Source organism: Ips typographus, linkage group LG1 (genome assembly GCF_016097725.1).
Source record: "Ips typographus isolate SLU linkage group LG1, UJ_Ityp_2.0, whole genome shotgun sequence".
Taxonomy (NCBI): Eukaryota; Metazoa; Arthropoda; class Insecta; order Coleoptera; family Curculionidae; genus Ips; species Ips typographus.
Window position 1 is genome coordinate 11,490,896 of NC_138422.1, and position 14,879 is coordinate 11,505,774.

The window sequence follows — 14,879 nt, forward strand, 5'->3', positions numbered from 1 at the left end:
GTGTAAATTTCCAAGTAGTCAACATGGCAGATGACGTTCAGTCGGCCATTGTGTTCCGGTAGGTGACAGAGGAAACGCACGCGGGTGAATATTATCGTGTTTTTCGCATCGGTTTTTTGTCCATATTTTCCATTAAAAACCAGTCGAAAAACAGTAAAAATGTCTAATAACACCGCGCCCGATAATTGGGAATCTCAGGCAGACAGTAATTCCGCGAACAACAGCCCGGATCAGAATACAGATGTGACAGCGAAATTTTCCACGTTGAATGTTAACGCAGTAGAATTTGTGCCTTCATTTAGTTTTGGGCCCCAAAAAGATTCCGAAAACGAGTCAAGTCCGAAGGAGGGAGCCAGCAAAGAGGCCTCGCCCCAACACCAGCCTGTGCTAAACGGTAAGTGACTTTCTAACAGTATTTTTTGGCTGCTATCTGAACATTTAGGTTATATGCCCTCAATTTTTTGCCAACTTGCTTTGCTATACTGTAGACTTTCTAACTAAGAATGTTCTGATTTTCAAATGGTATATCCAGCTAAAGTTAGCATGAATTGTTTTATAGAAAGCATTTTTAAGTTTTTCTTTGTTTTCCTTCAGTTCATCTCCAGTGTCTTTCACCTTTTCTCAAGCCTTTCCTTCCAAGCTTCTGATCTGGCTTTTGAAAGTAAATTACAAATCAAAGGCTATTTTTGCCACTCATTATAGATAAAGGCTGTTGCTGTTAAACCAGTTCAAACTAGTTTTTGCAGCAGCTAACCTGCTATTACACATTAACTCATTATCCACTTTTTCATTTTTATTTTATTAAAAATTTATAAATCTTGTTCAAGTTTTTATTGTCTTTAAAATCAAAAATGGTTTTATATTGTTTAGTATGTTTAATTAAGTAGTAAGTGCGAAGGCCATTCATCTTTACCTGCTTGCATTAGGTACATGACCATGAATTTGTCATGAGTTTGGTTATCAGAAAACATTATGTAAAAAAATATTTTTTCCTATTATATTTTCTATATTCATTTAATCCTATATTTCCATATTGGAAGAAAGCAATAACATTAATTCCCAACTTTTTCACATTCTTGAACTTGAACCACAATTCTTATTATAAATGATAATGAGATAATTATGTGGTAAATTTAACCAGAGAGAACAATTTGTTTTGTAGTGTGACTTTCTTTAGCTGAGGGTTGAGTTAAAAATATTTTTTTTAATCTAACATAGAGTGGTAATGTCAGAATTTTTTATGGAACACAGTGGTTAATATAGAATCTTGTGTAGAATGTAGAACAGACATCTCTGAATAAGCCACATTTGTAATAGTTATGAATCCCATCCCTAGATACAAAATTTCAGCTTTCTGCTTAATTATGTTGGTTGGTGTCTTATATGATTTATTGGGGTGATGACAAGCTATATTATGATATGATTATGCCAAAGATTGGGATTATATGTATTTCTAATTTTTCAAATTCATCCTTTGTTTTTATGGAGGTTTTTATATCTCATCAATCAATAGTTTATAGTTTCTATTCTCTATAAAATGATTTATGAGAAATAAATATTATAGTATCACAAAAATAAATACTAAAGCATAAAATTGTTTGGTTTGTCAATGAACATAAATTTTATTGTAAATTACACATAAAATTGGATTAAGGGACAATTAAATGTTTAGGTACTAAGGATTTTCAATGCTTTAACTTGTGCAACAAGGTTTTATTTTGCATACAGGATCCACCTAAAAAACTATATTGATTGATTATGATAAAAGTAAAGCTAAATAGCTGAAAGGAGGTACCAACTTGATTTCAATGAAATGCTCTGTAGATTTTAGATTTTTTTATAATTTCATCAATTATATTATAATGAATGTTTGTCAATTGCATGAGAAAAAATAATATTCCTACACTCTTTTTAAGGAATTTTTTTTTTCAATAAAATGGTACCTAACTAAAATTACGATTTTTTACCATGTGGATGACTGAAATTTATGTAACAGGGCTTGGTTGAATAAATCCAAGAAAAAATCTGTTTGCTACATAAAATCTTCAAAATTGGTTAGGTACTTGAAAATATTGAGAGTTTGATGAGTTTGTGTTAAAGAGGAAATATTACTTTTATTTTCATTTTCATCTTTATTTCAAAAGCTCTTTGACAAAAGTTGCTTAAAATTGAAAAAATCAGATAAACAAAAATATAAATCTGCAAAATAGTCTATTTAAAAAAGTAAGTTGATATCCATTTATTATTGATTTAATCCAGTAAAACAAAAAGTCTATTTTGAAAATATTTTAATTTAATATTTTAATCTCAAAGTCTCTCTAGCTATTCTTATTTATACTTTTTCTATAATCAATTGATGCAGTTTCTACTAAACCCTGTATAGTCATTTCACAAAACTGAAAAATGATAAGTGATAAAAAACAGGGTCAAAACATTACTCATAATGCTCATAAGTTTACTTGCTGGTGTTTTATTCTTTTAAATAAATGTCTATGGATATATTACAATAATTGCTACAATATTGTCAATAGGTATTCACAAATGCCATGGTAGTTTTGATTTTTTGAAGTTGTTGACAAAAATTATTTAAGTATAGAGGGCCAAACAAAAGATTTCTTGTAAAGAGTAATTGCTCATTAAACTTTCTTAGAGAGACAAGGTCTGTTTTTGCTATAGAAACTTAAACATCAACAAACATTCCAAATTCATTTGCACATAAAATAAATGAAACTCATTAATTACAGGTACACCCTCAGCATCACCTACTGAACCTCCAGAAGTGGAAGATCCTCCGCCCATTCCGCCGGCAACTGCAAATGACAGTAGCCCTACAGGAGTGGGTGGTACTTGGGAAGATGTAGCTGATGAAGATAGTACTGCTTCTGGTAAAAAGCTTGGCAGTGATGATTGAAATATGAAGAATTAATGATGTAATCTATTTAGGGGCTGCTCAAGCGACAACGCCAGAAGATGATGAAGAAGAAGCTTCTAGTGAAGATATAATCAAAATCAAGAAAAAAAAGGTGGCTAAAGATGTTGAGGTGGAGGACAAGAAAGAGCATATTAATGTTGTTTTTATCGGACATGTCGATGCGGGAAAAAGCACTATTGGCGGGCAGATTATGGCTTTGACGGGTATGGTTGATAAGAGGACATTAGAAAAATACCAGAGGGAGGCCTGCGAGAAGAGCAGAGAAAGTTGGTACCTAAGCTGGGCCTTAGATACAAATCAAGAAGGTTTGATTCTTTTATTATAAAATTGTGTTGTTGGCTTATTTGGGGATTTATTGTAGAAAGAGACAAAGGAAAAACGGTCGAAGTAGGTAGAGCCTTCTTTGAGACTGATAAGAAACATTTTACTATTTTGGATGCTCCTGGTCACAAGAGCTTTGTGCCTAATATGATCGGCGGTGCCGCTCAAGCCGATTTAGCTGTTTTAGTAATTTCAGCTAGAAAAGGTTTAATATCTTTACACATTTGTGTGTCTGAATTCAACTGATTCGCTGTATTTATAGGTGAATTTGAAACTGGATTTGACAGGGGAGGACAGACTCGGGAACATGCAATGTTAGCGAAAACCGCCGGTGTAAAATATTTAGTTGTATTAGTCAATAAGATGGATGATCCGACCGTCAACTGGGACGAAACCAGGTTGGTTGACTGTTTGTTGAATCTTGCTTTTTTTCTCATAGATTTTTATAGGTACAACGAATGTCGAGACAAAATCCTTCCCTATCTGAAAAAGTTAGGATTCAATCTAAACAAGGACTTGTTCTTCCTACCCTGCTCTGGTCAATTGGGTCAAAATCTCAAAGAGCCAATAGATAAGTCTGTTTGTCCGTGGTTCAACGGTCCCGCCTTTATTCCCTTCATTGACGGTTTACCCGGATTAAACCGCAAAGGTGACGGACCTTTCATGATGCCCATCGTTGATAAGTATAAGGACATGGGCACTGTTGTGATGGGCAAAGTGGAATCAGGCGAATGTCGAAAAGGACAGAATTTAGTTATTATGCCCAACAGGGTAAGTTTAAATCATATTTTTTAAACTGTTGGTTTGATGTGAGTTATCAATGTTTTAATCAGGGTATTTGAAGAAAGAGAAACATTTGCTTATACAGTGTGACCCATTTAGAATGGAAACACCCCTATAAAATTTTAGGTTATTAACCGATTTCAATGATTTTTTTTTTGAAATAATTAGGAATGAAATGTCTATTACGGGAGAAAATTTTAAATATTTATTTCAGTTTTCAGGTCATATTACGATACTTTTTCTTGATAGAAAATGGAGAATTTTTATTAGCGATTTTTTTATTGAAAAAATTACTACGCCACTGGATCTATAGTGCTTTCAAATAGCTGTGACCAAAATTTCATGAAAATCCATTCATTAATAACAAAGTTATGACAAATTAAAATTCAAAAATCCTCTAAGCTAACGGTCACAAAAGAACACCCTGCATCAACTGTTGCCATAGAAATGGTGTTACTATTTACTTGTTTATTATTACTTATTAATTGATTAATTACTAAAAAAAAAAAATCAAAAAAAAAAAATCAAAAAAAAAAATTAAAAAAAATCAAAAAAAAAAATCAAAAAAAAAAATCAAAAAAAAAATAAAAAAAAAATTTGGTCACAGCTATTTGAAAGCACTATAGATCCAGTGGCGTAGTAATTTTTTCAATAAAAAAAATCGCTAATAAAAATTCTCCATTTTCTATCAAGAAAAAGTCTCGTAATATGACCTGAAAACTGAAATAAATATTTAAAATTTTCTCCCATAATAGACATTTCATTCCTAATTATTTCAAAAAAAAAATCATTGAAATCGGTTAATAACCTAAAATTTTATAGGGGTGTTTCCATTCTAAATGGGTCACACTGTATGTATTTGAAAAATTTAAAGTAAATGCCTCAAATGTAAAGGGGTTTTGGTCCTTTTTGACAAAGTGGTTTTTATAGAGGTTTGGAAACACTGATAGCAAAAGTTAGCCCAAAGAATCTCAAAATATTTTCAGTTTTGTCAAATGACCTCAAGAGGGAGTACTATTAGTTTTAATTCAAAAAAGAGCTTTTAAGGGAAAATAACTACAAATGGAAGTTACATTCACAACCAATAACTTTAACACCTTTTTTTATAATTCTTTAAGTGGCGAAGGTAATTCAAAATTAGATTGCAATAACTTTTAAATCGTTTATGGTAGAATACTGAGTTTCCGTCATTGAAAAGTTACTACTTTTCAATGGCGGAAACCCTACTCTCTTCTCTACTCTACCTGGAAACCCTACCCTACCTCTACTCTCTTCTCTTGCAATACCTGCCTAAAGTTGTTTATTTTTGTCGACAGATGGCGCTTATCGCAACATTAATATTTTACTGTCTAATTAAAAAAAAACACATGACGCTTATGTGACACTAAAGAGTACTAATTTAGCGGTTTTCGAATCAAATAAGAACTGATAAAGTAGAATTTATTGGGGCTCCAGAATTGTCTGTGAAATTTGCGATTTTTCCAGTGGCACAAGGAGAAAACATTCTTGCAATACCTTAAAACCTCAACTTCAGCTAATTGTTGCCCACTGCAGGACATAAGTATCTTCTAATCTCTTTCATGCATTTTTGTCTTGTGCTGTTTGCTGCCAATTTTTTTCAAGTAGATCCCCAAAAAAGAGCTAGTTTGTATACTATTAACTATGACTATGCTCAGTCTTAATATATCGGCAGAAGACTTAAAAAAAAGTTATGTTAGGCACCCTGTACATAAAAGGTAAAGTGCTGAGAGAAAAACTACAGTTTCCAATGCAATACTTAATTTAGGGCGAGGGGTAGACCGCCGGTAATTTTTTGTACACCAAAATGCCTTTTTGCATACAAAATACCTTGAAATGCCATTAAAGTACCTCACAATGCTTCATTATTGCTCAAAATGCCTCATATTATGTTGAAATACCTCGAAATGCCTTTAAATTATTTAAACTGCCTCAGGATGCCTTCAAATGTTTACCTACACATTTGTGGCATTCTTAAATTTAGTTATAAAGCCCCTGGTATTGGGACAATGATAAACCTTGATGAAATACACCCTTGAAATTTTTTTTTGGTCACGTGGCAGTTTTTTGGTCAGATTAATGTTGACACAATTAATTTGACCGTTGTCAAAATGTCATAAGGATTAATGACTAAAAAAAATTACTTTCTCAGGTTACCTGATTGCTTTTCCAAATTTTGAAGACCCAAATACTTAAAATTCACTTTTTTAAAAGTCACGTGACAGTTTTTAGGTTAGGTTAGGTGACAACGTAAAGGTTTTCCCAAATTTTTGATACTTGATTTGACCTTGTGCCGAAAGCTTAAAATTGATTTTCTAAGGCCAGGTGACTGTTTTTTCAAATCCTAACAAACAAGAATATTTTTTGTATGGTTGTCTAAAATTACAGGTTATATTTTGACGTTTAAACGGTTCTTCTAACTGTCATAGTAACCAAGTTATCACGTGTCAAATAAAGACACCTATCATTAAGAACAATTAAATATATAGTATTTTAAATTTAGACAGTGGTAAAAATGTAAGAACTAAGTTATGTGATTATGACAATTCAATTTTTGAGCTTGCAACACTGTAAAGGCTAGTTGATATTGTCAAAAACAGTGACGTGACCTTCAAAACACAGTTTAAACTTTGGAACATTGATAAATAAAATTTAGACAGTTGTGAAAACTTAAATTGCAAAATACACGTCATGTGACTTGGATAATTAAATTTTTGAGCCTGCAACACTGTAAAGACCAGTTGACATTGTCAAAAACAATCACGTGACCTTCAACACCCAATTTAAACTTTGGAAAATTGATAAATAAATTTTGGACAGTTGTAAAAAATTAAATTGCGAAGTACACGTCACACAAGTACTTAACGTCAGTTGACGTTGATAATGATTGATATCTGTCAAAATTAATCACTTGACCGTTAGAATGTGGTTTAAACTTTAAAAACTTGATAAATTAAATTTACACTATTTTAGACAGTTGTAAAAGCTGAAATTGTAAGAGACACATCACGTGACTTTGATTTTGCCATTTTAGAGCTTGCAACACTGTCACGTGACCTTAAAAATGACCTATATTAAATGTTGAAAAATTGGTAAATTATCATAATAATTTGTAATGAATATTGTTTCAACTTAATATCATGTAACAAAGATTTTACCATAATAATTACATGTGCGGTCAATTTTGTTATATTGATGCACTGTATTGTCTACTGCTTGGTCTACTACAATGTATTCTTTGAAATATCGCAAAATTTCCTTTATTTAGGCTTTATTTCGCTCAAAATTCCAATGAAAATATCGCAAAACATTTTGAAATATACAGTCCTCAAATTTCTATGAAATGCCTTGTAATACCTCAATATGCTTCATAATACTGGCAAAGTGCCTCAAATTACCTAGAGTGTGTACACCAAAATACTTCGGCGATTTACCCCTCGATTTAGGGTCACACGATCGATTGTTATTGTACTAATATTCTATATTCGATAAACTGTCAGCAGCATTCAGTTTTATAATAACAGCTGATATAATATAATTTTCAGACTCCAGTTATTGTGGATATGCTGCTCAGTGACGACGACGAAGTGTCGCGCGTCGTTCCCGGAGAGAACGTAAAAATCAAAGTAAAAGGCGTAGAGGAAGAAGATGTTAGTCCTGGATTTGTGTTATGCGACGCGCTTAATCCGGTGCACACGTGCCGCGTCTTTGATGCGCAACTGGTCATTATCGAGCACAAGAGTATTATTTGTGCGGGATATAGCGCCGTCATGCATATTCATTGTGCCGCTGAAGAAGTTACAGTTAAGGTAAGTAACGATTTTCACTATAATAGTCAAAGTTCATGACCTTCACTACAGGGTGTCTCAGTTTTAAGTGCCCAAACTTTAATGTCGGATAGTACGTCGAAAAATAACAACACTTTGCTATATAAACCTATATCCAATAGGGCGTCGTTACTGATATACAGGGTGTTAAAGTTTTTTAAAAAAATTGCTTATTTGAGAATTTCTCGAAAACCGTTGGAGATATTGTAATGAAATTTTTGTGTGAATATCTCCTGTTCAAAACGTCTTCAATGAAATAAAAAATTGAACTGTGACGCAACCAGTGTCGTACTTACCGACGTACGCCTAGGTACTTTGGATAAAAAAAATGTTACGCCACTGCCTTTTTGGAAATTAAAATTTGTTTTTGAGATGACTGTTCAATTTGGGAGACAAAAGTCCTCTTGTGTTTTTTCGGATTGACGCACCATTTCAGAGTAAAAAAAGGAAAGGTGACATCATTGCATGTCTTAATTACATGGATTAATTAAATTTTATCGTTTGGATGACTTCCCATTCTGGTTGGTGACAAATGTCGAACTGACAGCACATTATAATAACGTTCAATTTCAACACTTTAAAGTTTGTTTAGTTCTTTTTTTAAAATGCCACACTTATTTACTAATGCCGAGTACGCTGACATACATTTTATTTATGGATACTGCAACGGAAACACTAACGAAGCGTGCCGAGAATATGCTAGACGATTTCCAAATCGAAGGTGTCCAAATAAAAAGGTTTTTATGAAGGTTCATCACTTGTTGAGAGAGTTTGGATTACGCAAAAACCCAGATAGACCTAGAAGACCACATGGAAGATTTGAGGCAAACATTTTAGAAGTGTTCGATAACAACCCCACAGAAAGTTGCAGAAATGCCGCTAAGCAATTACGAGCGCGCAATATTCCAGTCTCAAAGGATGTAGTCCATCGAACCTTACGAAAGAATGGAAGAAGACCTTACCATTTGCAGCCAGTGCAATATTTAATGCAAGAAGATGGACCGAGGCGTAGAGAATATTGCAGTTGGCTGTTGAGATCAATCCAAATTGATCATTTGTTTTTGCGTAAAATTTTATTCACTGACGAAGCCACATTTACCAGAAGAGGTGTTGTGAACTTTCATAACTTGCACGTTTGGGGGAATGTAAATCCTCATCAAGTCAGACCCCGAACTTTTCAACAAGAATTTAGTGTTAACGTTTGGATAGGTGTGATAGGTAACCATTTAATTGGTCCCCATTTTTTACCTCCTCGCCTGAATTCTCACCTCTTTCTTCAATTCTTGGAAAATGACTTGGGTAATTATTTAGAAGACGTTCCACTCAACGTGAGACAGCAAATGTGGTTTCAAATGGACGGCGCACCTGCTCATTACGGAGTAAATGTTCGACGCTGGTGTGATTTGCACTTTCGGGAGCGCTGGATAGGTCGTGTAAATAATGCACATAACCATGATTATGTTCCTGGTACAGGTCCAGCCGCTTGGCCCCCAAGGTCACCCGACCTGACAGTTTTAGATTTTTTTATATGGGGCTTTCTCAAAGACAAGGTGTATTCCACTCCAGTTCACACCGAACTGGAATTAGTAGGTAGGATTGAAGCAGCCTGTGAAATTCTTCGCAATAATCCCCATCAAATATCTGCAGCGGTCAATTCTACACGTCGTAGGTGTCAAATATGCATTGAGTCTGATGGTTTCCATTTTGAACAACTATTGTAAACTTCGTCACAGATTAATTACCATTTGCGCGAACGTTTTAACGGGAACTAGTTAAGAGTTAAGTATTTTGACTGAGACAAAGAGCCATAAGAATTGTCACAGTCAAAACTTAACGTAAGCTTTCCCTAAAGTATCTCTGTCCAAAAGGCACTAAATAACTTTTAATTTGTTAAGTTTTATTTAATTTGTTTCCTAATTTAAGTTATGTGATAATAATAAATTTTTATACCATTATAACCTTTCCTTTTTTTACTCTGAAATGGTGCGTCAATCCGAAAAAACACAAGAGGACTTTTGTCTCCCAAATTGAACAGTCATCTCAAAAACAAATTTTAATTTCCAAAAAGGCAGTGGCGTAACATTTTTTTTATCCAAAGTACCTAGGCGTACGTCGGTAAGTACGACACTGGTTGCGTCACAGTTCAATTTTTTATTTCATTGAAGACGTTTTGAACAGGAGATATTCACACAAAAATTTCATTACAATATCTCCAACGGTTTTCGAGAAATTCTCAAATAAGCAATTTTTTTAAAAAACTTTAACACCCTGTATATCAGTAACGACGCCCTATTGGATATAGGTTTATATAGCAAAGTGTTGTTATTTTTCGACGTACTATCCGACATTAAAGTTTGGGCACTTAAAACTGAGACACCCTGTATAATAAACAATTTACTGCACACGTTAATGTCTAAACAAACCAAACTTAATTTAAGTTTAACGTGTAGAACAGATTTTCCTTTTAAGAACCGGTTATATCCAAAACATAAAAGCTAAAGGTTAATTTGTTTTCAAATTAAATTACTAATGATATTCTCTAATCCTCATTTTGGGAGTTAGTGTAAAACATTTATAGTTTTTACAAAACGGGCCAGAAATATTCGATAGATTGATGATTCGTTTGCTTCGAAAAACTGAAATTTGAGGCAACTTTGCATTTCTCACACAAAATGCATTGCTGTCAAAGTGACGTATCTAATTTGAACTGGGTCTAACAGTTAAACCACTGTTGTACAACTGGGCCTCCCTAAATTCTTAATTACAATTTTTATTGCAGAATGATCCAAGTTGGTATATTGTTATATTTGGTTGTTTCGCACTTCTGCCAGCTTTATTAGAAAAAATCACTAACATTGTCTTTTTTCTTCAATTTCAGGCTTTAATCTGTTTAGTCGACAAGAAAACTGGAGAGAAATCTAAGACTAGGCCGAGGTTCGTAAAACAAGACCAAGTAGCAATTATGAGAATAGAATGCGCGGGCGTAATTTGCCTGGAGCCATTTAAGGAATTTCCCCAAATGGGTAGATTCACGTTGAGAGATGAAAGTAAGTTTTTGCGATTATTAAATTATTTTGATTTTTCTAGGGAATTAAGTTTGCTAATTTGATTCTTTCATGTTTTACAGATAGAACGATTGCAATTGGAAAGGTCCTAAAATTAGTGGATTAAAGACTCAAAAATAGGCAGTGAAACAATTGATATTCGATCCGACGGCCAATACGGGGACACCACACAACGTCGGATCGTTTTGCCTGTAAATAGTGACAAAATGTTTTTATATTGGTGCGAGTGTAGTGTAATTTTCGCTTATTTTTAATATTCAATTTTCGGTATATTGCTGAACGTATTCATACGTTATTTTCCCCTCTCTTCCCAGTCGACTTTTTGGTTGCTGTACATATTTATTGATCCTATATTTTAGTTTCAGGTTAAGTTTGCCTCGTTACGCGCCTTAAAAACCACGCGAAATTCAATTTTACTTTTATTAAACTGAATATATTATGATATTTTGTATCCAGCATTTCTTTTTATAATTTATTTTTCCGGTATTGAGTTTTAGTCGATATTATGAGATTATCCGATATTTTGTGGTGTATGACGGCGACTTGACGCGAAACATTTGCTATTGTTCGGTTACCAAGTGAGGTGCTCCACTTGGTGGACTAATTGCGTAAAACGGGCCAAAAAGTGGGCGTACTTTGACGTGTTTGTACAGGGTGTTGCACGACAGATAAATGGTAAAGTAATAGCACTTTGTTTTTAAATTGGTAGAAAATGAGAGGAATAACCCATCATTCTGGTAAAACTAGAAGTTTACTAAATAATGTTCTTCTGAATAGTAGTTGACATTTTTCTTACTTAGCCTAACCTATAGAAAAACAAGGTTAGATAACTTCGTTTCTGACCTGAGGTTTTTGGTGATTTTTTTGAAGATAGAAACAAAAATTCTGTTTTTTCCTGTAGCAGAAAAGTGGAAATTATTCATCATACCATGAAGATATACAAGTATTATGTAAACTGAATAGTCACAAGCTTTTTCGTTTTACAATTTACTGAACTGGTCACGGAGAAGCATAATTATTTTGATAATAATTTTGACAATTTTTAACGGACTGTATATTCCAACTATTTCAGCTGAATGTTTTTGAAGGAGAAGTGGCCGTTGATAACGTGGTTAATAGCTGAAAATGAAAAATCTTTTGTGTGTCTGTGATTGAAAGAGGAATCTAAAGCGCAAAAAAGAAAACTGGAACAAACTTCTAATATTAAAAGGAAGAAAAAACAGCCTACACCCCAAGTCGCAAGCGTGATGGCCAAACAAGTAATAATAAGCATAATTTGCTTATAATACAGGGTTTTTGTTAAAAACTCGGAAGGCAAATTCACAAATTTTTTGTTTTGGTCGACCCGGGTTTCGACCTTAGGCTCAGATAAATGATGTTAAAGACATTCTCCCTACACGTTACAAAAAACCGGATAAAGAGTTCGGAAAACGCAAACCCTTAACTGACTTTCTTAATATTAGGAATAGTTTCTAAGAAGAGAGGTGGTGCTAAACGAAACCATTACTTTGACACCCTTTGATCCCTATTGTCGGAAAAAACAAAATACTATGCATTAAAGATTCTGTCCAAATTGCCTTGCTGTATTGTGTAAAGTAAACTTTAAAATTTGCCAATGTCAGATTGTTATTAGTTTCAAGACTACGAAAAAGATCGATCTGATTGCCGAATCGATCATAGATACGCAACTCTTATTGAACGTGTGTACCAAAATGCAACAGCAAGTGTAAGACTACATGATCAGACAGAACGATTCAGGATAGAAAAAGGGGTACGTCAAGGTGATACAATTTCCCCTAAACTATTTGCTGGAGTATGCTTTCAAGAAAATTGATTGGGGGGATATGGGCATAAACGTAAATGGAGAAAACAGATAGAATTGACCATGCCAGAGAAATGCTTAATAGGCTAGATGAAGCTTCATGCCGGGTTGGACTCAAAATAAACATGTCAAAAACACAGTATATGACAAATTTGGTACCAAGCCAAAACATCATATTTGAAGGTGGTGAAATTGAATAAGTAACATGCTATAAATACTTAAAACCAGACCTGCGAAATTGGACGACGTATAAACCTGGCGTGGGCTGCCTTTGGAACACTGAGATATGTCTTCAAAGCAGAAATCCCAGTCTATCTGAAACAAAAGGTCTTTGAGCAATGTACACTCCCAGTTATGACGTATGGTGCTGAAACACTAACACTCACACAAAAATCTGCTGAAAAGCTCCGAGTTGCTCAAAGAGCTATGGAGCGTTCCATGCTGGGAGTAAGCTTAAGAGACAGAATACCAAATGAAATAATACGACAAAGAACCAAAGTCGTAGACGTAGTCGAAAGAATAGCTACTATGAAGTGGGCTTGGGCAGGTCACTTAGCAAGAACAAGAGACGAGAGATGGACAAAAAGAGTGATTGAGCGGCGTCCCCGACATGAGGCGTTAAGAAGTCGAGGAAGACCTCCAACTCGTTGATGGACAGATGATCTAAGAAGAGTAGAGAGTAACTGGTTAAGCCCAGCACAAGACCGCACTAGGTGGAAAATGTTAAGGGAGGCCTACGTCCAGCAGTGGACAAGATTGGCTGTGTGATGATGATGATGATTAGTTTCAAAAGTCGAACATTGATTGCAGTATAGACATACTAAATATTTTTACATTAAACCACCCTGTAACTTTTGCTCTTTTTAAGGGTCAGCATTTTGATAATAGAGGAACTATGTACCATTAAAATGCTGGTATGTCATTGCGTTTGTTCAAACAGGCTTTTGGGCCTGATTTTAAAAGGTTACCAACGAAAATCAATCGGTTACCAATCTTATAGTTCAACTCACTTCCATTTCAAAAAATACTGTTGGTTACAATAGTGTACTATTATTACTCTGCTCTATTACTCCCACCATAATATCATGTCCTGCTTCACCCTGTAAAACATCTCGGTCTGATATGACTAATAGAAAATAATTTTGCAAATATTATCATTTTTTATTACAACTGATCTTCAAAATCAACTACTGATGGAATTGTGTCGCGTATTGGTGCTAAAAAACAGATTTTTGCGTTTTTTTTTAAATATCGATACAAATTTGGGCCAATCTTTTAGGCTGCGACGTTTGAAATCCTTTAACAAAAATAACGAACAATTGTGATACATTTTAATCCCGTTTATACTAAACTGATTTGATAGTAGTGTATGGTTTCTATATGATATAGTTTTTAAATTCAAAGTCCTCAAACAGATTGGCCCATGTAAAAGACGCTTTCATGCCTTTGCGCGCGTGTTAAGGCCGGAGATTTTCCTTTGTACGGCCGAGCATAAAAGTCGTGAAAGTAATAAATGTAAATATTTGAAAAGAGAATTTATATTTCGTTACTGATGATGTGACGGACACTTAAAATTTATATTTAGCTTACGTTGTAATATTTGCAAGGTTTTGTTAAACTTAAGTTTGTTTTTTTAGTCTTTTATAATTATTATACAATAATTATTAAGTAACCAACAAGATAATGTTGCTATCAATTTTATATATCAATAAAATTTAAAATTGTATAATTACGTTGTTTGGGTTTTCATCACAGTTGGTACAGAAACACTTTACAACAAAGGAGTAGTCAAAAGTAAGAGTCTCAAAAAAGGGTAAATACAAGAGTTGTAGCTCTTTATTACCTACAATTTTGTCATTTAACGTTTTTCCTGCTGCTTTACGTGCCGTCTCCTTTAAGAAGGTTGGCTATCATCATGGCGATTTTTATCTTTGAAGCTGCGGATCTGAACAAATCAACAGAGCTACTGTTGTACCACTGCCTTAGGTTGTTCAACCAGGAGATGCGTCTTCTTCCTATACTTCTTTTACCCGTTTTTAACGTTTTTCCATGAGACCGATTTTCCGGAAATCGAGATAAACCGATTTTTACCCTTAAAAACTCACCCCTTT

General features: G+C 34.0%; 1 protein-coding gene across 1 annotated transcript; it reads left to right on the forward strand.

Annotated features, from left to right (window-relative positions):
* The first annotated feature begins 40 nt into the window (after positions 1-40).
* eRF3 (eukaryotic translation release factor 3) lies at positions 41-14,497 on the forward strand. The gene is made up of 9 exons (XM_081995482.1): positions 41-394; positions 2,745-2,885; positions 2,944-3,237; positions 3,294-3,458; positions 3,516-3,651; positions 3,703-4,024; positions 7,600-7,863; positions 10,760-10,928; positions 11,009-14,497. Exons 1-9 carry the CDS (start codon positions 160-162, stop codon positions 11,050-11,052), a joined length of 1,770 nt encoding a protein of 589 aa, XP_081851608.1. The 5' UTR covers positions 41-159; the 3' UTR covers positions 11,053-14,497.
* Positions 14,498-14,879: the final 382 nt, after the last annotated feature.

Excerpts from the sequence above, each read along its gene's own strand:
- eRF3 (XM_081995482.1), top strand. The coding sequence starts at position 160 with ATGTCTAATAACACCGCGCCCGATAATTGGGAATCTCAGGCAGACAGT. Across the intron at positions 395-2,744 it reads ACACCAGCCTGTGCTAAACG|GTACACCCTCAGCATCACCT; the intron begins GTAAGTGACTTT and ends CATTAATTACAG. Across the intron at positions 10,929-11,008 it reads ATTCACGTTGAGAGATGAAA|ATAGAACGATTGCAATTGGA; the intron begins GTAAGTTTTTGC and ends CATGTTTTACAG.